At 36.3% G+C, this 25,622-nt stretch overlaps 4 protein-coding genes across 7 annotated transcripts; 1 reads left to right on the forward strand and 3 right to left on the reverse strand.

The window, feature by feature from the left end:
- Nucleotides 1-1,135: 1,135 nt before the first annotated feature.
- LOC121264186 lies at nucleotides 1,136-4,331 on the reverse strand. The gene is made up of 3 exons (XM_041167255.1): nucleotides 4,122-4,331; nucleotides 2,745-3,816; nucleotides 1,136-2,710 (listed from the first exon to the last, which is right to left on the reverse strand). The coding sequence occupies exon 2, from the start codon at nucleotides 3,765-3,767 to the stop codon at nucleotides 2,856-2,858; it is 912 nt and encodes a 303-aa protein (XP_041023189.1). The 5' UTR covers nucleotides 3,768-3,816; nucleotides 4,122-4,331; the 3' UTR covers nucleotides 1,136-2,710; nucleotides 2,745-2,855.
- A 2,033-nt stretch (nucleotides 4,332-6,364) lies between these two features.
- On the forward strand, nucleotides 6,365-11,053 carry LOC121264187 (polyadenylate-binding protein RBP45-like). 2 transcript variants are annotated; one of them, XM_041167256.1, is made up of 6 exons: nucleotides 6,365-6,782; nucleotides 7,827-8,298; nucleotides 10,187-10,242; nucleotides 10,320-10,450; nucleotides 10,562-10,661; nucleotides 10,759-11,053. In XM_041167256.1, the coding sequence occupies exons 1-6, from the start codon at nucleotides 6,498-6,500 to the stop codon at nucleotides 10,918-10,920; spliced, it is 1,206 nt and encodes a 401-aa protein (XP_041023190.1). In that variant the 5' UTR covers nucleotides 6,365-6,497; the 3' UTR covers nucleotides 10,921-11,053. The 2 variants fall into 2 exon arrangements, with proteins under 2 accessions (XP_041023190.1, XP_041023191.1); XM_041167257.1 differs by having other exon boundaries at nucleotides 10,562-10,658.
- A 4,603-nt stretch (nucleotides 11,054-15,656) lies between these two features.
- Nucleotides 15,657-17,616, reverse strand: LOC121264189 (mediator of RNA polymerase II transcription subunit 21). Its single transcript, XM_041167262.1, has 5 exons — nucleotides 17,257-17,616; nucleotides 16,761-16,838; nucleotides 16,604-16,655; nucleotides 15,841-15,999; nucleotides 15,657-15,803 (listed from the first exon to the last, which is right to left on the reverse strand). The coding sequence occupies exons 1-4, from the start codon at nucleotides 17,470-17,472 to the stop codon at nucleotides 15,923-15,925; spliced, it is 423 nt and encodes a 140-aa protein (XP_041023196.1). The 5' UTR covers nucleotides 17,473-17,616; the 3' UTR covers nucleotides 15,657-15,803; nucleotides 15,841-15,922.
- Nucleotides 17,617-20,985: 3,369 nt separating this feature from the next.
- On the reverse strand, nucleotides 20,986-25,178 carry LOC121264188. 3 transcript variants are annotated; one of them, XM_041167259.1, is made up of 2 exons: nucleotides 24,915-25,178; nucleotides 20,986-22,555 (listed from the first exon to the last, which is right to left on the reverse strand). In XM_041167259.1, the coding sequence occupies exon 2, from the start codon at nucleotides 22,501-22,503 to the stop codon at nucleotides 21,232-21,234; it is 1,272 nt and encodes a 423-aa protein (XP_041023193.1). In that variant the 5' UTR covers nucleotides 22,504-22,555; nucleotides 24,915-25,178; the 3' UTR covers nucleotides 20,986-21,231. The 3 variants fall into 3 exon arrangements, with proteins under 3 accessions (XP_041023193.1, XP_041023194.1, XP_041023195.1); XM_041167260.1 differs by having other exon boundaries at nucleotides 24,994-25,175; XM_041167261.1 differs by lacking the exon at nucleotides 24,915-25,178 and adding an exon at nucleotides 24,777-24,856.
- Nucleotides 25,179-25,622: the final 444 nt, after the last annotated feature.

Consider the following 25,622-nt stretch of genomic DNA (forward strand, 5'->3'; position numbering starts at 1 on the left):
AACGTGTAAAACACCCTTTGATCAATTAAGATACTTTGTGTTGTTGGAGATCCCCTATCTACCCCGATTCGGAAAGATTGACTGAGATATGATGAACGAAGCTTTTACATGGTTGAGTGTATTGAAGGCAACACCAATATGGTATTAAATCAAATCCATTGAGGAAATCTCTAGCTTTTTTTATATATAATAAAAAAAAAATACACGCATGGAACTGCTTTAGTTTTGTTAAAAAATACAAGTTTTAGGGTTTAGTGGTATGCCCTAGTTGAAATTAGATTTTTTGTTTCAAATATCTCAAGCATTTTATCTTCCTCTATAGCCAAAAAAGTAATGTTAGATACAAGTTTTAAATAGATAAATTCTGCGATCTTTTATAAAAAAAAATAGGTCATGCTAAAGAAGAATAGCTTTTTTTTTTTTTTTTTTTTTTTTTACACTTTTTCAATGTGAGATCTTTTTTTTTTTTTTTTTTTTACAAAAGTTGGCGTGAAACTTATCAAACTTGTATAAATTATTTCTCTAACCAAAAAGTCAGATAGTAAGAAGCCGGTGGTGTTTCTCCACTAATTTAAATAGAGAAATTAACAAGAGGAGAAAATCAGGAATCCGTAATAAACCAGAGAGGTGCCTCCAATTTTGAAACTCCGGTGAAGACAGAAAGTCCTGGGAAGCTTCAGCTAAAGTTCCGACTCCGATCTATAGTTTTAAAAAATCTAGCAATTCAATTAACTTAAAAGTGGTCTACAGGTCCATTTCATAAAAAGGGTAAACAATCTAGTGAATGCACAGACTAACTAATGAGAAGGGATTATCATCCATTGTTTTGTTACCTAATTCTGTTCCACATTTTCTGAACCAAAACCCATGATTTTTGAGTGGAGGGGAAAAAATTCAACTGCGGATGTACAAAAAACAGCCAATAATCTCACAAACTGTTCACAGTAACACCGCCAATCCACAAACACCCCCCCCCCCCCCCCCCCCCCCCCCCCCCCCAAAAAAAAAAAAAGAAAAACCAAATGCAGCCATCCTAAGATGATTATTTAATCAAGTCCTTATGTTCTCCTTTTTGCAGTCTTTTTCTGTGTCTTAAGAAAGTTAAAGGGAATTTCAGATGCAGAGCAGGACACAGTTAAAGAAATGCATTATGAACAAACACATTCCCAGAGATTGGCAACGAACAGTCGATCATGTCTGTTGGTGACTCGTGAGCTGCTCACGGTAGATTGATAACAAAAAAATGAAAAAAGAAGTGTTTTACAACATTAAGAATGTCCACAATAAAAAAGCTCATGATTTCAATTGTATGAAGAACTCGATCACATTACATCACCTGTCCTCCCAGTCTCAAAAGCAAGTCATTGCCATCACCTCGCAGAGAGAGCAGCAGAAATTCGCCAAGGCATTTCATGGCTCCTAGCTCATGTATTCACCCCAAGCACAAAACCATTGCTGTATGAGGGAAGATTGCAAGAAGCCCCATTATTTTTCACCCGAAATGGCTTTGGCATTACAGGTAGTGTGATATGCAGTACAGCACTACGAAGAACCTTTTTAGCATTTGCACATGAAATTTCAGATTGATCTGTGAAGAAGCAGGAGTGCCCCTGGATTTTATCATATCAAGAGCTCCAGCCCAACTCACATAGCTATCCAATCCACAATTCATAGCAACACTAACATGCGGAGAAGGCAACTTCCTCCTGATAAACACCCCTCACAAGATTCACCCTCACTCTGCTACACATTCCTGAAGTCGTACCAGATAGATTTGTTGGAACTTCAGGTCCCACCATTACTATTTGTATATTGCCCAACCCATTGAGTAAATGACCAACCTCCGCAAGTGCTGGCATCCAGTCCAACTCCCCTTCAGGCTCCAGGTAACGAAGAATCACCTCCTTCCCCTTGAGTAAAAGGTTCTTTGAACTAATATGAGAGCTGTTAAGATGTCATAAACAGTCAACGGGTGGGAAAGAATGTCAGCAACAGGACTTGACAATGGCAGTGACCTGAGATTATAATACTCTTACCAACCGGAAAGAAGGATTGGACTTGACAATCATGAGGGTGCTCTTCGTCATCAAGCCCACCCCATGAATCCCATAACCCACCTTTCATAGGAAGGAGACCATAAGGGCAGTGAGAATAGCAACTACAACTTCTCCTCCACATGCCCTTCTGACGGATGCCTAACAATTCAAGCCATTTACAAGGCTGGTCAGCAGAACAGGGGAACATGAAACATCTTTACTGCCCTCTTCATCATTTTCCATCATTTTTTTTTATAAGTAAGAAAGACAATTTTATTAAAACGAATGAAATAGGAGTAGCCCATGTACAGGATGCATACAAAAGAAAACACCTAAATACATTCTAAAAAGCAGAAAAAGACAACAAAAAGTCATGAGCTGGAGCTCCATTAATCACTAAAGCAAAGAACCAATGCAATAAAGAGTGTACAAAAAAATTCCGAATTTCCTCCAAAGTACGCTCCTTATCATTAAAACACTGCTCGTTCCTTTCCAACCAAATACACCACATAAGACACAAAGGAACCATCTTCCATGCCGCAGCCACTTGAGAGCAACCACATAGCCCATTCCAACACGCAAGAAGATCAACCACTGTCAAAGGCATCACCAAGCCAACCCAGTTCTACTAAAAACTCCATCCCACAAAGCCATTGCCACCTCACAATGCAAAAATAAATGATTCACAGATACTCGTAAAAAAAAAAAGTAAATGATCCACAGATGCTTTTCCATCATAACCTTGTAAAGATCACACATGCTTTTACGTGTCTCCTCCCAATACTGATTCTGGCACACAGAACTGCAGTAAACCACTGCTCAAAACTGCCCACAATAGAGACACTGTTCTCCATGAACTTCTTTATCGCACATATCACACTGCCTCCAGCCAGCTGTTGAGTATAATTTAACATCAACAAAAGAATCCTCCTTTGGTGGTTCTGCATACTTGGTAGGAGTAGAGCTAGCTGTAGAAGTAGCCTTTTCTTCGTATGTCTGACCAGGTGGGTGTGAGACTGTAACTGCAACAAGGTCACTGCTCTTGGACAATTCTGGAGGCCACTGAACATCAACTGTCTCAATAAATGGTTCAAAGTGCATTAACATAGACCACTTTGGACCACCTTCCCTATCTACCTGAAGCAATGGGTGTACAAGAGAGGTGGCTTTCATGAATGCATATACAAACCTAAGCTCCTCCAGTGTCGGGTTCCTAAAACGAAGATCCCCTGAAGATGTGCAACGTGCAACATCAATTACAGGAAAACGATCAGTCCCCGATGCTTCCAGTGACAAAGACTTGATCATTTTCCTATTTGAAGGAAACATCAATGACTCACGTTCATACGTAACCCTTAAAAGCTCAATGTTCGGAACCCGGATAGTCTCTCTCGAGCCTGTCATCTTCTTTGCATCATTATAGGATCGAAACATGATGAATCCTATATCCCCACCATCCCCTCCAATGAATTGAGCACATGGGAAAGGCTGTTTCTTTCCGGACCAATCCAAATCTTTCCCCACCTTGATACCCAAATGATGTCCTGGCCGCAACCTTCTCCAGGGATCAGTCCTATATAGAGCTGTTGAAGCTTTAAATAACGACTTAACAAAATTAGGAGCAATACCCTCCACCTTCATGAGACATGTCCCAGATCCAAGACCAAGCCCTGGACCAGACCCAAATTGCTCCTGGAATCTATCAAACAGATTCTTCAAATGAAGATCCATGCCGTTATCGGATCTAACTAAGAATTGAACCTCCTAAACCTTCATGCACCTGTAAACCCCATAACAAAGGGTTATATAACTGCATAAGTTTTGTTCACGTACAGTGACGAATGTTTCCAAAACAAGAACCCTGCAACTACAGGGAGCAGTGAAATAGCGCAAGTGAAGGAACAAGGATAATTTTACTTGGCGAATGTTGTAAAGTTAAACCTCTAAAGCAGATCACAAATGACAGTCACGGGAATCGCATAATTGATTCAAAGACCCTTAAATCACATTACAAATCATGATAACAGTACGGAGAGTATATGAATTTTCTGATGTTGAAAAGATATAAAGGTTAGAGCTTCATACCGGGTTTCTGGAGTCTGGTTTGAGTGAAGAGTTCTCTGTCGACGCAGTAGACAAGCGTGTTGGAGAATGGAGAGTGAGCGACCGCGTTAAAGAGCAAGTCAGATTCGGAGGGTTTTGGACATCCGACCAGTTTTACTTTGGAACTGGGACGGACAAGAACTGCCAAGGTAAAAGTCATGGTCCATGGAGACTATTATTTGACTAAAGAGAAGAAAAAAGATTTATAGAAATGGATTTATATGTACAGTGAATTACTATCCTCTACTTTTTAAGGCTAAAATCCTTGGTTTTAAAATGCAATTGTTTTGTTTGAATATAAGAAAAATTGGACACCTATTTTATAGGGTGAGGCTACTGCCCATCTTTTTACTGCTGGGTATATCGCTTAGGCATTTTTTTTTTACATTTATTTAATATATTTAAATATTTTTAAAAAATAAAAAAATATATCAATACACTTAAAATTACTTCTTTAATCACTAAGTAAAAAAAAAAAAATTGACCAATGATCAAACAAAGTGGACAAAGTAGTGTTTTCCTATTTTATAAGAGAACTGCTATACATAATCTTTTACCATCATCATTCTATCATCTTCTAACATAGACTTAAACGATTTAAAAATTAGTTATCATTTATTATTTATTATCCAATCATAAGATATCTCGCATGAAGATAGTGAAAACTAAGAAAGAGCGGTGAGTATCATCGCTCCAAGTGACCGTTGGGTCAAATTGACTTTTTCATTTTTGTTCAATTGTTTTATTCATATTTTTTTTTATCATTTTAAAATATTTTTAAAAAATATAAAAAAAATCAATACACTAATAGTCACTTTTTTAACTATTAAATAAATACAAAAATTAAAATACATGAGGTGTCAAAATGAGGGGACAAGTTGAGTGGGCAAAGTAGCATTTTTCATTAAGAAAATGATGAATATAATTCCTCATATTGTATTGAGAGGGATATTTTCCACCTGACCTCATCGCGAGTGGGCCTAAGCCCAGTTTCTGAGTGTTCAACGTTTGTCTCATCATCTTGGGGCTCTAGATCCATCCAAAGGGCTCAAGTTCTTTGGAGTTACGGAATTGCACCAAAGAAACGAGAGTAAGAAACATGGGAAATCATCCATAAAGGATAGACGAGACTCGCTGATTCTAATGTCCCCTGTTACATTTGTCATTAAAGATTTACGGCGGTAGAATGAATAGAATATGCAGATGACCCTCCATTCTCTGACGGGGAGACCAAAAGTGACTGTCCCGTTTACCCACTACGAGGACTCACCCAGGAGTCATGCTACATTAAGAGCGCCATGTCAAAAGTCACGCCGCATTAAAGGTCCTGATTCAAGCAGCCGCGTCACATTAAAGGCTTAAGCTAAGATGTAGATAGCCGAGATGACTTAACCCTGACACTGGGAATAGGATGTCCCCTAGGGACTTAGTATAAAAGCCCCCCACACAAGTACCAATGACTTTCTCTAAACTCTAAATACAAAAGCCATTATAATACGTGCAAAAAAACTAATTTTGGTATCAGAGACTTCCCATACGACCGTGAGCCCACCTTCTTTATGTTTGCAGGTGAAGATTTTGATTTGAGTTGTTAGAACCTTGCCTAAGCATACAAAATACGGTGTTAACATGTATAGTACAAACTACAATGAGTTCTACTCAGCAGTCCTACACTACATACTTATTGAGGAAAAAAAAAAAAACAAGTGTGTGGTGTAGGGATGCTTAATAGAATTTTTCGTATTTTTTTCAAACAATTTTTTTTTTTCATTTATTTTCCTTTACAAGTTTATATATTCCTGCACACACACAAAATACTCATTCATTTCATTTTTCGTTTCAATTGGAATTAGATAAAGTCAAATCCTAGAAGGTTTTTTTTCCCTTTTTTGTTCGTAAAAAACCTTTTTTTTTTCCAAAGAAAAATGACAATTTATTACCGAGAAATGTTGAGAAAAGGAAATTATGTTTGAGATGACATAAAAATAGCGAGTCTCAGGGCCCAGGTAAAGAAAGAAAATTTCGTAACAGTTAAATTTACAACAGACTATTTTGTGATAGTCTTTTATTTTATTTTATAGGTAGCTTTGATACTTGTTGTGAAATACAAAAAAGCTACGGACAATATCCTCGGGTATTGGCCCAACTACCCAAGCCCTGCTTCGAATCCGCCAAGCCCAAGCGTACAGTATAGATGAGATAAACCCAGTCCAGTCTAATATTAACCCCACAATCCCATCTCATACCATCACATTCACACACGCATACTCTCTGCCTCTCCCCCTTTAGGGTTAGGTTCAGACCAAAACGCACTCACCGCATCGCGCCCTCTCTCTCTCTCTCTCTCTCTCTCTCAAAATGATGCAACCTGCTCCGACGGGCGTGGCTCCGCAAATAATGCCCCAACAGGCGCAGCAATACCCGCCACAGCAGCAACAACAATCACCTTACATGATGATGCCTCCACCGCCAACAGCGGCTGCTCAACCACCACCTCAGATGTGGGCGCCACAGCAGGTCCAGCCCCAGGCCCAACAGCCCCACCCCACCAGCGCCGAAGAGGTCCGCACCCTCTGGATCGGGGACCTCCAGTACTGGATGGACGAGAACTACCTCTTCACTTGTTTCTCTCAGACCGGCGAGGTACAAACTGCAACCCCTCCATCGAATTCTTTCACGTTTTCTTGTTTACTTATTATCTTCTCTTTTAGGTTTCCAAGATCTGGGATTGCCTTACAAGTGTTTCCGATTATTTTATTTGTTTGATTCGTCTTCTTGACCTTTCTTTGTTTTTTTTTTTTTTTTTTTATAAGTAATAATTTTATTCAAAGAAATAGGCATAAGCCCAATACACAGGACGTATACAAAGGAAACACCTACAACTTCCAAAAACGAAAAGAAACTGACACCAGAAAACTAAAACAGATGCAGAAAATTATCCTCCATTACAAAAGCTTTAACCCAAGAACTCAAAAGTACTCAAGAAAAAATCCCTAAGATCTCCCAATGAGCGTTCTTTATCTTCGAAGCATCTCCCATTTCTTTCAAGCCATATGCACCACATAAGACAAGGAGGAATCATCTTCCAAACTCTCGCCACCTTCTTACAGCCCTTCAAACCCTTCCACCCTACCATTAAATCCACCACTTCTCTAGGCATTACCCTAGCATTTCCAGCAGGAATCCACACCATGCTATCCTCTCTTTCTAGCACCAACTTTGAACTGTAGAGTTTAACCAGCAGAGCCTTAATTTCATCCACTTCCCAGTCATTAATGTCCCTTTCAAAAATGATATTCCATTCAACCTTCTTGACCGTTCTTTGTGAAAGGTTGTTATTTATTGATTCCTTATTTTCTGGTGTCTGCGTCCCTCTCGCCATTTTTTTTAAAGTTATTATTCCTGATGCTAGTTTTTGGATCCCGTAAATGTTTTTGTTATTTCTTGGTAGTGAAACATTGTGGGTGTTTATGGCTCATTGGTACGTTTTCAGCACGAAGAAGGTTGGTTTATTCTTGTGAATATACCATGAGCAAAATTCTCAAAAGCTAATGTTGAAGCAGCAGCACTATATCATCATTAGTCCAAATGTTAAGTAATAATTCACAAATAAAGAAGTGGGAAGTTAGGGGATTCCTGGATTTTAATTTTTGTTTTCGTAATTATGTAAGATGTTTGTGCTTGCAGATTATATCGGTGAAAGTGATCCGTAATAAGCAGACCGGTCAGTCAGAGGGTTATGGATTTATTGAGTTTTCAACACGTGCCGGGGCAGAGAGAGTACTTCAAACGTACAATGGTACCATAATGCCAAACGGTGGTCAGAACTTTAGACTCAACTGGGCAACTTTTAGTTCGGGCGAGAGACGGTCTGATGATACTCCTGATTTCACGATATTTGTTGGAGATTTGGCTCCTGATGTTACCGACTACATGCTACAAGAGACCTTCATGGCCCGTTATCCCTCAGCTAAGGGTGCAAAGGTTGTGATTGATAGGCTCACTGGTCGGACAAAGGGTTATGGTTTTGTAAAATTTGGAGATGAAGGTGAGCAATTGCGTGCCATGACGGAGATGAATGGAGTTCTCTGCTCTTCAAGGCCTATGCGAATTGGGCCGGCTACAAACAAAAACACTACCGGAGGTCAACAACCAAAAGGTATGGAAAATATGTTACGGAATTCTCTTGCTGGTTATTTTTTTTTTACTGGCCTTAATGGAAAAAATAAAAAAATGCATCAGATACCTGTGAAATCTTAGTATTTTTATTTTAAGAGAGAGTTGTGATCAGTTGAATTTGATTTTGGTACACTAAGCCTGTGTTCTTTCATTGTTTAAAGTGTCTGTGGTTAGTTTGTATTTCCACATTCTTTTGGTGAGCTTCAGATAGTCAATTGTTATTCTTTCTGCTGTATTCTAAACGATATGGTTTAGTTTGCTTTCTTTAAGTTTTGCACTTGAAGATATGCAGCACTTTCAAGTCATTTCCTTCCTATACTCTCCCTTAAGATTTGGCCCCTGCAAATGCTATTAAATCTTAGAACTTATAGAACTCATGTTGTCTCAAAGCAGGGTGTCAAGAGGCTCTGTCATCTAGGGGCCTGGAACTGATTTCAGCTGAAATGGTTACCCTTATAGTGCATGGCCTCACTTAGGTCAGTTTGCCAGTTATGTCTTACCCTTTACTTTTGTGTGGCATTTAATGCTACATTTTCAGATTCGAGTTTCAGTTCATTCTTTTGGTTGAGCTTTCGGTCAAGTTACATTTTGTGACTTCTAGTTATTAAGAGTTTTCATCGGTCCAATAGAGTTTTTGGTTTTTGAGTTTTATTCACTTCGTTGGTGCTTCTAATAGAGTTTTTCAGAATAATTAATTCTTTAATTTATCTTACCCAATTTCCTTGTGTCAATTACGTTTTAGCTAGAATTATTGTTTCCTTTGCCACTACACAATGCTTAATTCTGGTCAATGTTTATAGATTTCAATCAATAGAAATATATGTTCCAGGTGTGGAGCTAGAAAATCATTGTAATTGCCAGAAATTTCACGTTTCTGGCTGGTTTCTGTTTTGCGCCCCCCCCCCCCCCTCCCCTCCCCGCGCCAAACTTAATTCTGTCATATTTATAATAGGGTTCTGCCGGTACTTCACCTGTCCATGTTTTTTTTTCATATTGCTGTTATTTGTAGTTCTTTTCCTCTTCATAAGGGCTATTCTGGTTAGATGAATTGTAGATCATTCGTCAGTAGCTTGTCATTTCTTGCCTGTGGAGGCAGATGTCAAGTTCCTTCAGTGTTTCTGGGATTGCAATATTGACTCAGTAGTTTATGAACCAGGTGAACAATATATTGTCTGTAAAACCCTAAAAGCTATTGGTGGTTAATGGTTTATGTTATTGGTTTTTATCACTTGGGGATGGCTACAGGCATTGGCCACCTGTCTTTCATCCTATCTTTTGGCTGCATAAAACTATTGATGGTGATTTCATTGATCCTTGACATTATATGGTAAGTATGGTGGTTAATGCCAGATTTTACAGCAGTTATAGGTAGCTTTGTTGTTCTTCTTCTCCTCTTTCTGTCTCCATCTTCTCTCTCCTCTTTCTTTTCCTGGCATCTCCATCTTGGATCTTAAATTGTTTGTTTTTTTATTTTTAATCTTTTTGCTATGGTGGTTCAAGGGAGATGGATTATGCTGTCAATCCTCTTTGTTGCTATTCATCGTTAGGCTTCTAATATTGGAGATAATTTAAGTCATGCATCAAATGGAGTTCTCTTGTTGACTGGCAAGATTCATTGGAATTTGCTAATGAGATTTCTTTTTGGTATGTTGGGATTTACTAATGAAGACTTGTTAGCTTTTGACTGCAAAATAGGCTGCCTTTTTTTTTTTTGTTATAAGTGATGGGCGGTTCAATTTCTCTATTTGCTTGTTATTGTGTTTTGTAACGGAGAGCTTCTATTGTTGGTGACCTGTTTAAATCATGTTTTGCCAAAAAACTTCCCTTTTTTATTTCCCTTTTATTCCACCTTTATATTTCACATGCAGCTTCATACCAGAATGCTCAAGGGACCCAAAGTGAAAATGATCCAAGTAATACAACTGTGAGTATATAATTTGTATCCTGCATTGAGGTTACTTTTATTGTAACATGTTTCTTACTCCACAACTTTCACTGCAGATATTTGTTGGCAATTTGGATCCTAACGTTACAGATGACCATTTGAGACAAGTTTTCAGCCAATACGGGCATTTAGTACATGTTAAGATACCATCAGGCAAGCGATGTGGCTTTGTTCAATTTGTTGACAGGCAAGTAAATTTACCAGTTTTTTTAATAAGTAATTTACCCGATATGTGTACAGTGGTGTTTCTCAATAGTACAGCATGTGTAGTTTTTAAGTTGTGTATGTGATACATCAGAAGCTGTGCTGAGGAAGCATTGAGGATGTTAAATGGAACTCAATTGGGTGGACAAAGTATTCGACTTTCTTGGGGTCGTAGTCCTTCAAACAAACAGGTGGTAAGTTTTACCTATCACTCTCCAATGCTCTCTCCATCAAAGTTTCCATTTTTGCATGAATTTGACTAATGTGAAGGGTATCGCTGTTGGTGTTCAGCTTCAGCCAGATCCAAACCAGTGGAATGGTGGCTATTACGGATATGCATATGGACAGGAAAGCTATGGATATGCCCCTGCTGCCCAAGATCCCAACATGTATGGATATGCTTATGGAAATTACCAGCAGCAGGCACCACAGCAGCAAGCGGGGTATAGCTAACAAGTTTGTCTTTTGTGGCTACCTTGGTTTTGTTAATTTAATAAATAAATTCAGTAGTGAGATCCTGTTTGAATCTACTTTGATGCTCTTCCCAGCCTTTCCAAGGAAAACCAATATAGACCGATTCTTCTTCTGTCTTATTAACATATTCACTTGCTAATGTTGTGTTCCTGATAAGGTTTTGCAATTCTAAGGCATATGTACTTTTCTTTGATGGTTGGTTTGTGTGAGCTAGCGTGGACTCTTCACCCCCATGGCGTTGATGGTAGGGTGTAATTGATGAGAAAGTATTCTCTGTTCTTGTTGCTGTGCTTATTGTTCATGAGTTCGGCCACCTTAACCTTACAAAATATATTTTTCGTCGAGATTTGGAATGACCTCAAGGATTGGGCTTTTGTGTACGAGTCGAAAGTTAAAACTCACCGGTCTCGCTCTTCCGAGCCCAACTCCAACCAGAGGTGGAAAGTGCGCAACCTAAATTGGGAAGATGGGAGTATTAGATTGGGAAAGAGAGCTCATAGAGGGCTTCTTCATGGAGGGTGAGTCGAGGATTAGATTGAGTTTTACAAAATTTAAGAAGAATAATAACATTTTTTTATTTATAAAAATGTTAAAAATTAAAACATCAAATAAAACTGATTTCATCATGTTTCAGAAAACGGTTGCCATAACACTAAATTCAACACAATGGACGCCTTGATCGCATTCTTGAACAATCCATTAGCCACCAACACTGGTATTCAGTCACAGCCACCTCCACCAAGAGCCTCACTCGTCATCTTTGTTACTAGCCAATAACTTGAACCCTCAATTACTGCATCCCACAAGATTTAGTGCATGTTTGGGATTGCAATGGATAATATAACGTATAGCATAAAACCTATAGTTTGAGAGCTTAAGTAATAAATTCTGTTACTAAAAAATAATTTGTTGTTTAGTAACTATATATCTAAAATACTTTCAAATATGTTATATTTGTTTGTAAATAACATAAAAAGTGATGTCTGTGGTAAAATGATATAAAAAGTCATTTGAAAGTTGTAGTGTTGTGCCTATGATAATATCAAAGGGCAAAATTGTAATTATATGAAATTTTTATAAGTATTTTCTTACATCGATAGTCTTTTAAAATTGTAACTATGTTCAGCATTATCTAGAAAATTACATTTGAGGAAAGTTTAAACATACTTTTTAATTTATTTGAGTTTAAAAAGTATTTTAATATGTAACATTTAAACAACCTAATTTTATAATTATAGGATTTTTAAGACTATTTAAACACTTTTTAAAAACCCTTAATGCAACTTCAAGTAGGCCCTTACTCAAATAGGAATCATTGATTTCTCTCCCAGCATTTCGCTCTCTACCCAGCCAAAATCCAGTCTTCTCAACCCAGAGGGACGGTGGACTTTCGACTCCTCCCTCCCTCTTCCCATCTGGCTAGTCCAGATACTATACAACTCTTCTTTTTTCAGTATTTTTTTTTTGTCCAAATGAAGGAGAAACGCTGATCTGTTGTCTACTAGAGCCCAGTGACCACCATGTGCCCCACTGCAGGATTCCCTAGCCGCTAATCTATCAAACGGTCGAAAAATTTTGCTGAACGTAATGGAGCGGAGCAACATGCGCAGATCAAAGAATGCGTGAGACCCACAAATCACCGCATCTCGTTGCATTTCTGGGCCAGCAACCTCAAATCCTTCATATCTGACCGACCACCACACTCCTAGCGTGGTGCGTGTTCCTCACGCCCCTCCACAGTCTCTAACAGTCATCCTTCAGCGATTTGATGGCTCTCATGTTTGCTTTATGCCTATGTTTTGCTTCCCCTAACCAAGAATCGTGGGAAAGATGTAGTGGAAGTCTCCTGCAAAATGCAATACAAATCACTTCACTATGACTTTTAGTTGTAGTATCACAGTCTGTTTATTGGACTATATCAAAACCCATTTAAGCGGCATTCCCTTGTGGGAATTGAGTCGAGGTCAATTCTTTGACCCCAAAACTTTTTTTTTTCTTTTTTTTGCTGGTTTGGGTTGAATGTTGGGGCCTCCCACCCTGTTGACTATTGTATCTTGTAACTGTTTAATATATTTATAATATACTTGCTTCAAAAAAAAAATGCCCTTACTCCCCACTTATGATCATAGTTGTCATCATTCCACTGATTAAAAAAAGTTATCATCACACTTCAATGGTTTGTGACTACAATCCCTCCATTGCAGACTTGCACCCAACGTTGAAATGGTTGCCACTACTTTGTTATCATCAAAACAACCACCACCACCACCACCACGACCAATCATTTTTGCAGGCTTTCAACTGTCAACACTTAGGATTAAAACTAGGGTTGTGCGAAAATTTAACTCTTAACTTCGCTCTGACTCCGCATTGTTGGAGTTGGAGTTGGATTTGTTGTTTAACGAATCTTGACTCTGAATTTGACTTTTGGCTCTGTCTTTGACTTTAATAAAAATATGTATTATTTATATATTGATTATATATACTTATATAAAAAGGTTTAGAACTTATTATAAAAAAAAAAAAAGTCTAGGATAACCCACCGATAGAACTAAACTCGAATGGATAGGATCGTACTGCCACTACCGATGTTGTTCCTTCACACCATGTATAATGTATATATTGTAAGTCTATTAATTTATTATCTATATTCTAATATTATGTAACTAGATTCGAATACAACATCTAGCTTGTATTTAGATGGTTGGTTGTGTTTCCTATTTTGTAATTTATTGAGCAATGAATGTTTGGATGATGGATATTGCCATTGGACCATGATGACTCATGATTGCTCTTGCTTAGCTACTTGTTAGCTGTTATTTGGGGCCTTGGGTGTTAGTTTAGGCCTTGGCTAGATCATTGAACAATTATTTTATTGTTTTTAGTTGATTTTAGAGTCTGAGACTCTAATATGAAATTATGAATAATAGAATATCTTTTTTTTTTATCAGTTTTAGTATGAATAATATTATATCAAAGAGAATATCTTCACACAGGTATGTCCAATATTCTTCAAATAACAGCAACCAATGGTAGGCTGCCACATAGACCCCATATCCTCCCAATGGTGGACTGCATTGTAGAGGAACAAAAAAATTCCCAAGGTCGGATTCCTATTCCCCCCCCCCCCCCCCCCCCCCCCCCCCCCCCCGAAACACACTCTGTCAGAGCTCTCTCTCTCTCCTTCCCACGAAACCATGTCGAACAACACGTAGGAATGCTGACAGAAATGCTACTCCCACCAAAGACATAACAATATCAATATCAGAAGAAGAACCAAAGACAAAAGGGTTATAGATGCAGCCTTCTTTGTTCATGGTGTATATATGCACATACACACACCATGACATGCAAGACGATTAACCCTTGAACATTGGGGTCGGAAAAGCTATTCCTATGGTGGACCCTCCATGACAGATACCTTTTTTTTTTTGTCCTTATAACATGGTAGCTTGTATTACTGAGTCAAGATTCAAGATAAAATGAAGTGGGAAAGAGGAATTGGCCAGGGGATCCATGATAGAATTCATTGAGTACCATTCAAATGATACAAAGCTAGCTAGCTATATTAAAACTTTCTGAAATATCTAAATATTCTCCTTTTTGAGATCCACGGCTAGAACAAGATCAAATGGTCAAAACAACTCATCTTCTTCATCAAATAGATCGTATTATTCACTATCAGGAAAAAAACTTGGTTAATGTGTTAAATTCAATCTGCTAAGATCAAAAAATGCAAGATGGCTACGTAGTATCCTTTAGACTCAGTGACTTTCTAGAAGCAAAATGATGCATACCATGTAATTTGCAGAACAAAAGATGTCGATGAACTACAAAAAAATGGGCAGCGTGTGGAGGACAGCAGGTTCAGGATGGTTCCTACGACTACGGTGCGGTGCACTGGTCTGGTCTAGAGCTCCTCCACCGGGATTGAAGGTCGTACGACGTGCTATGGTGTGAAGGGATTTTCTGGTGTGATGTGGGTTCACAGAGATGGTGCGATGCGGGTTCACAAGGATTTCTTGTCGAAGTGGGTTCACCGAAGGTCGAAGTGGGTTCACAAGGATGCAAATTTCTTGTCAATGGCATTTTCTGGTCAATGGGATTTTCTGTCAAAGAAGGTAATGCGCTATGGTAGGTTCCCAGGGTTTCATTTTTGTGCTATGGTGCGATGCAGTTCAGGTTGTTAATATGTGCTTAGCTGGCGTGTCACTTTCTTATTGGCTTCTGATAAACCCATTACATAGGATACGCCGTTCCAAAGAGGAACTGTATATCCAAAGTAGGCTAAAGGGCCTATATATTTTTAGTTATATTTTTTTAATTTTTCATATCTTAAATATGTTTCTTTTTCTTTTTGTAGTGTTTTTAGTAAACTTAAACTTGGAAGCCCGCAAAAAAATAATATGTTATACGTAAATTCTTGTTAAAAATGAGCTACATATGAAACAAAAAAAGTCAAAATCTAACTCCGGTTAGACTCCAATCCAATAAATTGAAGTCGGAGTATGATTGAAGCCTATGTAAGTCGGAGTTGGAGCTATCCATTATGGCTAGTGTGAAATAGAAGATATAGGCATATCAGGTTCAGACTCAAACTTTGACAAAGTCGGAGTCGGAGTTGGATTTCCTGGATGCCAACTCCGATTCAGTCCATGCTCAACCCTAATTAAAACTGTCGGTTCGGCCACCAAATGATTCTTAAGGTCATCAAATAACATGCCAAATATAAGTACTTATATATGGAGGGGAAAAAATGCCAAACAGGCAAATTGTCTTTACCATCTTTCTGGAGTTTGAAACTTAAGACAGTGAAATTGAAGGCACTAAATTAGAAGGCTTTGCGTCAACAACCTCCACTAAACACCAACTAACTTTTTTTTTTTTTTTGATAAGTTACACACCAACTAACTTTTGAAAGCTGAAATCATCCCCTAATAATATTTTTGCATGATTAAAAGACAATGCGTTTCACTTTTCTTCAATCTGGTTTCTTCAAGTTCAAGCAATTATCTGTCGCTTGACCGAACAATTCTTGGACCTGTTTTAACTCCTTCTCTGGCACCACCATAAAACAATGAGATTCTTAGATCCAAGCAGTAACAAAACTATTTTTCATTTAGCAAGATAAGGAACAAATAAAGAGAAATGTATTGGCTTAGAACCATGATCATCCAAAATATTTGTTATTCACTTTTCTATAGGCGTCGGATAAAGGATTGTTGTATTACAAATCAAACACCTGTGTCCTAGAGAGATATATAAAACAGATGCCAGACCATCTGAAGATGCCTAAAAGAGGTGGATCGCTTGACAGAAGATCCATCCATACATCCCATGTGCTCGTGCACACATTGAAGATCAAGTAAGACAGAAACCAGGGTTTTATAAACTAGCATAAATTGCTATTCATCATCCTCTAATGTGGCATCAAATGTCTGGAATTAAAAATATCACAGTTTTCTAATCATATAATGCCAAATGGATGATAAAAAAGATAATAAATAGTAATTTTCAAAACTAGTACCTTTTGGTAGGCATTTGAAATTAAAATTTCTCTTTCCGGCTATTTTTCCTCTAAACAATTGCAATGAGAGATTGCTTCGCAATCGTACATGAATTTTAATGAAAGATTAGACTATGCAGAAGGCCAGAGACATACCTGCAGCTTCGAGTTGTCTCTGAAGTTCCTGGCCGACAGCATCGTTTTCAGCCTGCACAATCATATTTCACATTGGAAACTCTTTAGAGACAAGATGTTAAATTGTTAAAATCCACCATGCGAGAGCTGTTGGTCAGTCAGTCAGTCAACTCCATACCTGGAGCTCCGCGATCCTTTTCAGTTGAGCTTCTTCACCTCCGTCGGACAATGGAAGTGCTGCAACCAGCGCATCAAACTGCGAAAGCACAAAGCGTTAGCATTCATATGGTCGGGGCAGAATCGAATACATCGACAAACAAGATGTTATTGTCAAATCCTACGCGGATGGATCAACAGAAAGCAAGTAATCATATCCCAAAGTTTTTCCATATATTTGAAAATTTTTACATCTTTTTTGGCTATTGATACAAATTTCATTCCGAGTAAATCAATCAAACTTGCAGTAAGTTTCCTCAAACATAACCGGACATGCTTCCTAAATTTTCAGTAGTCCGCTGCCAGTATGAGGAGGAAACTGCTGATTGCTGAAGTAACAAAATTTTTGAACCATTTAATTTTCTGAAAATATTCAAAGAGAAATGCAATTGAATGTATATATGTTGTTCAAAATGATGGAAAATCACGACAATATTTGAGGTCTAAAATCAGTTAACCTGTTTAGCGGCCTTGACAAGACCGGCGCCGAGGAGCTTGGGTTGTTCAGAGGTGTTGGGAGCTTCGGCCGCATCGTCGGTGGGATTAGGTGGTGGTTCAGGGTAATTGGGAGAGAGTCGGACAGGGGGAGCGTCCCTTTGGAGTGCACCGAAAGTGTTGAAGGCTAGAGCTGCGACCGTGTTGACTTGATCTTGCAATTGGGAGATTATGTCCATCTTTTTTCCGCAAGACAAAGCTTCACAATCCCTAATCACATCTTGTTTGCAGACAAATTGGTCCACGATCTGACTTCTGGGAGACGATGACGATGGAGCTCCAAGAGGAAGAGTATTATTTTATCTTGCCAATAGAACGTCGGCGTTTGGATGAATTACAAAGAGGGGATATTGGTACCTTTGTCTAGAAAGGAATATGGGCTTAATCCATAGTCTGTCTGGGCCTGCGGCAATGAATCAAATGATTCAAATCGTACCCAAAAAAATGATAGAATATCAATAAGAGTGTAACCGGTCCGGGTTTAAATAAAATTTATGATCGAATCAGTATATATCGATTTTATATTTTGAAAAATTGATTATACACCAATTATTCTCTAAAATCAGTACTTCTGGTTTTATCAGTTTCGGTTCAGTTCGATCTGGTTTTCCTGTTTTAATCATCTACGATAAAAAAAAAAAATTTTGCCATAAAAAAACTACTCCCATGTAAAAAAACTGCTGCCATAAAAAATATTTTATAAAAAAATCTGCTATAACAAAAAAACTGCTATAGAAAAATCTGCTATAAAAATATAAAATCTGATATAAAAAAAAAAATACTGTAACAACAAAATATTCCCTAAATCAGAAGCTCATTAAAGTTTTTACAATATGCGGTTATGTACGTATTGATACCAGTTCACAACAAATACACAAAAAAAAAAAAAGAAGGATTAACCAAAACTGACTATTTTTATAAGTGTTCAATAGACAACAAATAAATTGATATAAAGGAATCTTAAATACATGAATTGCAGCGACAAGCCAAAAGGCCAAAGTACCCTGCCTCTCGTTACATGGCACATGGCACAAGAGAAAAAGCTTCTGAGTTCCTTATATCAATACACAGAATAAAAATTAATATATAAAGAAAAATTATCAATGCGATAACAGAAAATTCAAATAGAGAATACACACAATGCAAGAAATATCATAAAGAATATATACAAAAAGAATACACTCAGAATACACGCATAAATAAATTCAAATAGAGAATACACACAATGTAAGAAAATATTGTAATGATTCAAGAACACACAAGAAAACCAAACCAGTAGAATCACTGATTGACATCCATATAACCCAAAAAAATTTATCTGGTTCAAATCTACTAACAGATATATATGAACAAACAAACAAAATTACCCACAAAAATAAAAAGAAAAGAAATCAAGCTATTTTTAGCTGGATGGGAAACTATACATATTCATCCTCGATTGAGAGCTATACAATATATATAAATCCTAAATCCTAAAATATAAAATATAAAATTATACCTTCCACAGTTATAAAATACAGATTCAGCTTGATGGGGAGTTGCAAAAAAAAAAAAAAAAAACTACAAAATATAAACCCTAAGGAGATTTTGAACTCTATAAAAAATCCTAAATCTCAAATCTGTAAATTCGATAAAAACCCTAAATGAAATGAATCAATTAGCAATGAATTGAAACACTATAATGATTCATGAAGTAAATGTAGGATTTTGAAAATTAAAAAGCATATATATGTTCATATACCGATTAGCTCGTCGAAAGAGGGGAAAACAATATCTGTGATTCTGTAGCCTCGGGAACAACTGGAAGTGGAGGAGAACAGAACCGACCAACAGTGTCAAAGGCGAGAGGCTGTTGACGGTGTGAGAGAGGGGCTGAGCGTGAGAGACAGCTACGGGGACTCAGGGACTCGATAGGTGGAGCAGAGATGGTCGAGCGCCCTGGAGAGGGGGGGGGGTATGTGTAATAGTATTAAACGATGCCATTTGGCCTTTGGGACTAAAATTTAGTCTATATGCATAATATATAGTATACTATAGTATATATTGTAATACCAACTATATATTATACTATTATAGTGATACTATCATAATAATACTATATACTATATTAATACTAATACTAATACTATATATAGTTATAGTGATTTAGTATAACTATATTAGTATAAGTATAACTATAGTCTATATTAGACTATTAGTATTAGTTATATATTAGTATTAGTTATAGTGATTTAGTATAACTATATTAGTATAAGTATAACTATAGTCTATATTAGACTATTAATATTAATTATATATTAGTATAGCTATATAATATATTAGACTATATAATAGTATCAATATTAGACTATTAGTATAGCTATATATTAGTATTAGTTATATATTAGTATTAGTTATATATTAGTATAGTTATATAATATATTGGACTATATGATAATATCAATATTAGACTATTAGTATAGCTTTATATTAGTATTAGATATAGTGATTTACTATAACTATATTAGTATAAGTATAACTATAGCCTATATTAGACTATTAGTATAGTTATATATTAGTATAACTATATAATATAAGTATAACTATAGTCTTTATTAGACTACAAGATTAACTATAGCTATAGTGAATTTGTTAATTGTTATATCAGTATTTGTTAATTGTTATAGTGAGTTTAATTTATTATAACTATATTATAGTGATAATATTAGTATAGTAATTTATTATAGTGATGGTATTAGTATAATAATTTAGTATTACTTACTATATCATTATTTTATATGTGATTATTTAGTATAATGATTATTTAGCTATATATAATATATCAATATTAGTTATATAATAGTATAGTTATAAATAATTTAAATATATATTTTATGTTTAAAACATATGATAAATTAAATTTTCATCTTTAAGATTAAACTTTTATTTTATAAATTATAATAACATTATCTTATATATAATTATATTAATAACATATGATCAAATAAATTACAAATGTTCATATTTAAGATTAACATTTTATGTTACAATTTATAAATTATAATATGAAATTATTTCATATACAATTATATATTATATATAAAATTTATATATAAAAAATTTCATATATAATTATATATTATATATAAAACTTATATATAAAAAATATTTTGTATAATATTAATTTTGTATAAAACTTATATATATAAAATATTAATTTTTATATTTTTTTTTCTCCAACCAAGCCGGTCTTGGAAACCATAAAATCGGGACCAGATCGAGTCTGGCTGGTTTTACGGTTACAAGAACAAGTCCTAGACCGATTTTTCAGTTCAAATTTACACCCCTAAATATCAGTATTGTTTTTTTTTTTTTTGAATCTACTTTATGATAAGAATTTTTTTATAATATAATTAAGTAAATTAGATGAGTTTTGCTACTCATTATCCCCACACACCACACATATTTTTTTATTTTTTATTTTGTTTTATTCTTCTTAAACTAATTGATTTCTCTACTCATTATCCATATATCATATATTTAGTAAGAGAAAAAAAAATAAAAAAAAATAAAAAATTATGTATAATATCTGGTGTGAGGATGATAAGTAAAATTTTTCTCTAACAATAGTGTGCGTAGGCAAGCTGGCCCAAGAACTAATAAGATACTAGGCACAAAACCTACAGAAATATCATGGGTAAATCATCACCAGATAAAGATAAAAACCTGACATTAATTTTCAAGAGAATAACTTGACACAGCTTACAAAGATAACAAAACCAACCATTGAAGAATTGTCAGATATAGGAGGAGACTAGTGTTGTATTCAATCGTCAACTTAACCATGAGAGCCATGACAGTCCTGCTACCTATTTATTATCATCAAACCTGACACCATCCTCATATCCTTTCTCCTATGTTTAATTTCAAGAAAAATTCTCAGGTCCTATTGTAGGGATCTAAGATTGTGGTAGCAGGTCATCTTTGACACCATTTTCAATATTGCTCGTGGTACCAGAACTATGGACCTGGGGTTCCATAATTCCTGGAATAACATATTCTTTGGAGGCAAGCTTGGACACTGCTGGAGTAACCTCTCCCTCTAACATCATTGCCGGCTGGCTGGTCTGCAACATTGGGTGTGAGCCCAACTCAGCAGCGTCAGCAGAATCACTTGCAGGCCTTCCATTTGAGAGGGACGCGCCAGTTCCACGTAAAGTCTCAATAGCAAGCTCCGGTTGTGTATCTTGTGCTATATCTTTCTGTGGAGAGACCTGCTCTTCCATCAAAATTTCCACGGGCTCCTTCATCTGTTCAGGAGACATGGCTTTGTGTTCCGCAAATAAAGGAGTTTGGAGTTCAAGATTTGGGTTCTTCACTTCATCATGAAGCAATTCATTCCGCTTAAGGTCAAGACTAACGTCCTGATGTTGAATTTGAGGCTCTTTAGTAGCAATTTCAACGCCTGGCACTATGTCAACAACTGGTCCAGAAGCTGATTCTGGTTTAGATCCTTTTATCAGTGGGGAAGCTTCGCATTCCAGCAATGCCTCATCATGTTCAACAGCCTTGTGATGATCCAGCTGTGCCATAGTAGATGTAGATTGGCTCTCAAGTCCAGAGTCCAATGTTTGCGGTGGCACTTCATTTCCTCCCAAGGAAAGACCTGCATCATTGTTTGGCACGTTGGCAGCCATAGTTACCACAACAGAGGCAGATTCGTTCTCAGGTGGATTTTGGATTGGTGTCCAAAGCTCAGGAGATAGGAATTGATCTGAAAGCTCAGGTACGTTACCACCTTGTCCTGATAGGGGAACAGAATTATGTAGCTCTGTTTGAGGGTTGAGAACTGCAATTGGGATCTCTTTTCTGTTGTACATCTTAACATGTGGAGCAACATCATTTGCTGCCGTAATTGGAGTGAACCGTCCAGGAAGAAATACAACACCCCTCAGATGAGTGTCAGTGTCCCCTACCTTAACATTAAGAAGATATCCAGCATCAAATGAACCTTCAATGACACCAGTGACCACCTGACCCACCATGCCACCATTAACATCATCACTTTTATCCGTTACTTCTTTACTTTTCCTCATACTGTCAGATGCAGCCATCATGGGATTCCTCTTCCCAATCACCGGATTTTCATCCTTGCGTGGACGACCACGTTTCCGTTTCGTAGGGAGGTCTGCAGGAGAAAAAGAACTGGTTCTTTGACTCTGTTGGTCCATCTTGCACAAATGGATGCAAATGACAGTTTTACAATGGCCTTAGAAATTTTCCCTGCAAACAATAAAGAAAAACCAATTTTATGATTTGCAAAATACTTGGTCAATGATATAAAATTGCTGATTTTAAATACCACCACCAAGAGTGCATATATTGCACTAAATTATGCTTCAGTTTATTGGCAAAGATATTCAATTTTCATATTATCTCAGATTATTGATAAATCAATATACCTGTGCCAATATAATTATTGCTAAGCTACGACTTACTCCATGACTGATTTATATGTATATATATATATATATATATATATATATATATATATGGTCTAGCTTGGTTCATGTTACTTATATATATATGTAAGTAACATGAACCAAGCTTAGCTATGGTCATATGTGCTAGAATGATTCACCCAAGGAGATACGATAACACCAGCATCCTACTGCAGGATAAAATGTTGATAAGAGTAGCATGTCCAACAAAACTACAATTCTTTTGGGCGTGAAGGGAGGGGATCTGCAGGACTACCTCAATAGTTAAGCAACCATTACAAACATGTCATGTAGAAACCCATACCAAAACTTGTACGCATGTCCTAAATATGACCCACTAATTATGCATCCAAAATTGCAAAAGACCAAAAGTATTACTTAGAACGCTACCTTAGCAACAAAGAGAGAGACGGTAAAAAATGATAGAAATACCCATTTACAGTAAATATGCCACCATAGTCCTAATTTATAAAAAAAAAGAGCATTTTCATATAAATGAATTTTTTATAGTAAGTGAAGAAAAGCTATAGAGATAAAATCGGCTCAACCTGCATAATCTATGTTAAGCCGTGAAGCTAGAGCTGAACTCATGACATGGAAATTTGGCTAAGTTGGGTGGGTAGCCAAACTATGATTTAAAGCAAAAACTCATGAATTGTTCTCTCTTCATCTGAACCTCTAGATGTCATATAGTAATGTTAAAACACCATGATGCAATGAAATATTTGAAGACGAACTTATTATTGGTCTGATCCACTTATACGACATTTAGGTTTGGACACAAAAAACAATTAATCTCATCTCATCTAATTATTACAACTTTTCCAAATTTCCACACAAAATACAATAAATAATTCAATTTTTTCAAATCCCAAAACAATAATAATATTAAAAAATAATATTCTAACAATATTTTATTCAACTTTCAACTTTTATCTCAACTCATCTCATCTCAACTCACTATCCAAACCTCTCCGCTTCACAGCAATTCTCATCATGTATCGTTTTTCATCAACAATGTAAAGAAAAAAAAGCTCACATTCTAATTCAAGAATACTGACTGTTTTACTTCATAAGAGCATAATTTTATTCTGTTTGTATGGAATAAATTTTGTAAATCCTATCACAAGTAAACAATCAACAGACTAAAAACACTTGGATAATTTATAATATCAATAAATTCTTTAAGCATAAAAAAGTAATATAAACCAAGCTGAGAAAGTCAAGACTTCCCAAAATTTCCTAATGTTCACAGGATGGTCCACAATATTTTTTATTTCATGATTAACAATTTAACATCAAGATCCACAGGAAGTTTTTTATCTCCACCAATATTCGGTGAAAAAAAGAATAGAACAGTGATTTTCTCCCAATAGGAGGTAAGAATGGAACAGAGAAGCAGCATCTAAAACTTCGAATTGTGAACGAGAAGCTTGAGGAAAGTCCAGAAATCCAGCCATGGAACTAAATCGTCCTTGTTTACTGACATTTGCTTACAGGACCATTCAACAGTCATACCTATCTATATTTATATGTTACAAAATTCAATTTGGCAAAATAGATCTAAATCCTCCGTTGCCAGAAAGACATGATCATCACAAACAATAACAAACATAAAATTCAGGACGAAAACAAGTATCCGAAGAAAAAAGTTTACATTTTAATAAAACAGAAGACCCGATACAAAACAGAACAACCTAAAGATTGTCAATAGGCATAGGTTTGGCTCCAAGTAAGCTAGGTCGATCTTAGGGTTTAACAAAACCCAGAAACAAACTGCCATGAATGATATAGCATCACAAAAAGAAATGTACAATATAAGTCACAAAACCACAAAAAGTTCACACCCTTTCAAAAATTTCATGCAAAAGAATTCTATCCTAATGCCCAACAGTTCTATATTTTGAACTGCATTAACCATTTCAGTCAATCTGATCAAGAGTTAGAAATCTCAGCTCACTAATGAATTAACGCAAAATAAAACAAGACCAACGCCGTTCTACCTCGGATCAAAACCCTAAATAACTTACGGGGCCCAAGAAACTATTTTTCACTTCTGCATCAACAATGATACAAAGTTGAAGACAATTACACAAATGTAAAAATATTATTATAAAAACGCAAAATGCAGATTGAAATACTTATATAAAGGTTGCCAGGGCGCCAATGAATTGAGAAGCGAAAAGGCTTTCGAGGAACCGACCAAGAAATCTGAAAAACCTGCTGTAATGGTGGGAAATACTAGGTCGTTTATTTCTTTGGACTTCTCTCTTGTGTGTTTGGTTCGTGGGATTTTCTCACAAACCGTAACGGAACGGACTAGGAATTGGCGCTAGGTTGACGACCGTTTCTCCTCGGCTCTGAAACGTTGCGATAAGGTGAAAGCTTGTTGGATTAGGAACAGAATGATGGTCTGTCATTTTATGAACAGTCCAATCAAGCCCATGTCGTTCAGTCTTTTGCCCATCAAGTTCATGTCGTTTAAGTCATTGGTGGCTGGTCGGGTCAGATTAATTACCGAGCTTTGAACTCCAAATATCAGTCCAACTTAACCCTATGGCCCATAAGTTTGGGCTATGGGCCAAATTATATAACCTTGGACTTGTCATTTTCGGTCGGGATTGGATGGGTCCTATTTTCATCCAGTGCTTCATTTTTAAAATATTAATAATAACTTTAATTAAATTGTTTAGGTTTTCTTCGACCTTGTTTGGAATATTTGGATCTTACATGGTTTCATGAACTGTGTAAGAGTTTTTTGAATAGTATAAATTTTTTTAAAATGATGGTTTGACAGTTTTTTGAATGGTTTGATGTTTGACTTGTCAATGTTGTCATCCATGTGTGCA

The sequence above is a fragment of the Juglans microcarpa x Juglans regia genome, chromosome 5D (genome assembly GCF_004785595.1).
Source record: "Juglans microcarpa x Juglans regia isolate MS1-56 chromosome 5D, Jm3101_v1.0, whole genome shotgun sequence".
Lineage (NCBI taxonomy): Eukaryota > Viridiplantae > Streptophyta > Magnoliopsida > Fagales > Juglandaceae > Juglans > Juglans microcarpa x Juglans regia.

What these genes read in the sequence shown, in the direction of transcription:
- LOC121264187 (XM_041167256.1), top strand. Translation starts at nt 6,498, where the DNA reads ATGATGCAACCTGCTCCGACGGGCGTGGCTCCGCAAATAATGCCCCAA. An exon ending in TTTGTTCAATTTGTTGACAG is followed by an intron (nt 10,451 to 10,561) that starts GCAAGTAAATTT and finishes GTGATACATCAG; the next exon opens with AAGCTGTGCTGAGGAAGCAT. An exon ending in GTCCTTCAAACAAACAGGTG is followed by an intron (nt 10,662 to 10,758) that starts GTAAGTTTTACC and finishes GTTGGTGTTCAG; the next exon opens with CTTCAGCCAGATCCAAACCA.
- LOC121264189 (XM_041167262.1), bottom strand. Translation starts at nt 17,472, where the DNA reads ATGGACATAATCTCCCAATTGCAAGATCAAGTCAACACGGTCGCAGCT. An exon ending in AAAGGATCGCGGAGCTCCAG is followed by an intron (nt 16,656 to 16,760) that starts GTATGGAGTTGA and finishes ATGATTGTGCAG; the next exon opens with GCTGAAAACGATGCTGTCGG. An exon ending in GAGACAACTCGAAGCTGCAG is followed by an intron (nt 16,000 to 16,603) that starts GTATGTCTCTGG and finishes TGGTGGTGCCAG; the next exon opens with AGAAGGAGTTAAAACAGGTC.
- LOC121264188 (XM_041167259.1), bottom strand. Translation starts at nt 22,503, where the DNA reads ATGGACCAACAGAGTCAAAGAACCAGTTCTTTTTCTCCTGCAGACCTC.
- LOC121264186 (XM_041167255.1), bottom strand. Translation starts at nt 3,767, where the DNA reads ATGGATCTTCATTTGAAGAATCTGTTTGATAGATTCCAGGAGCAATTT.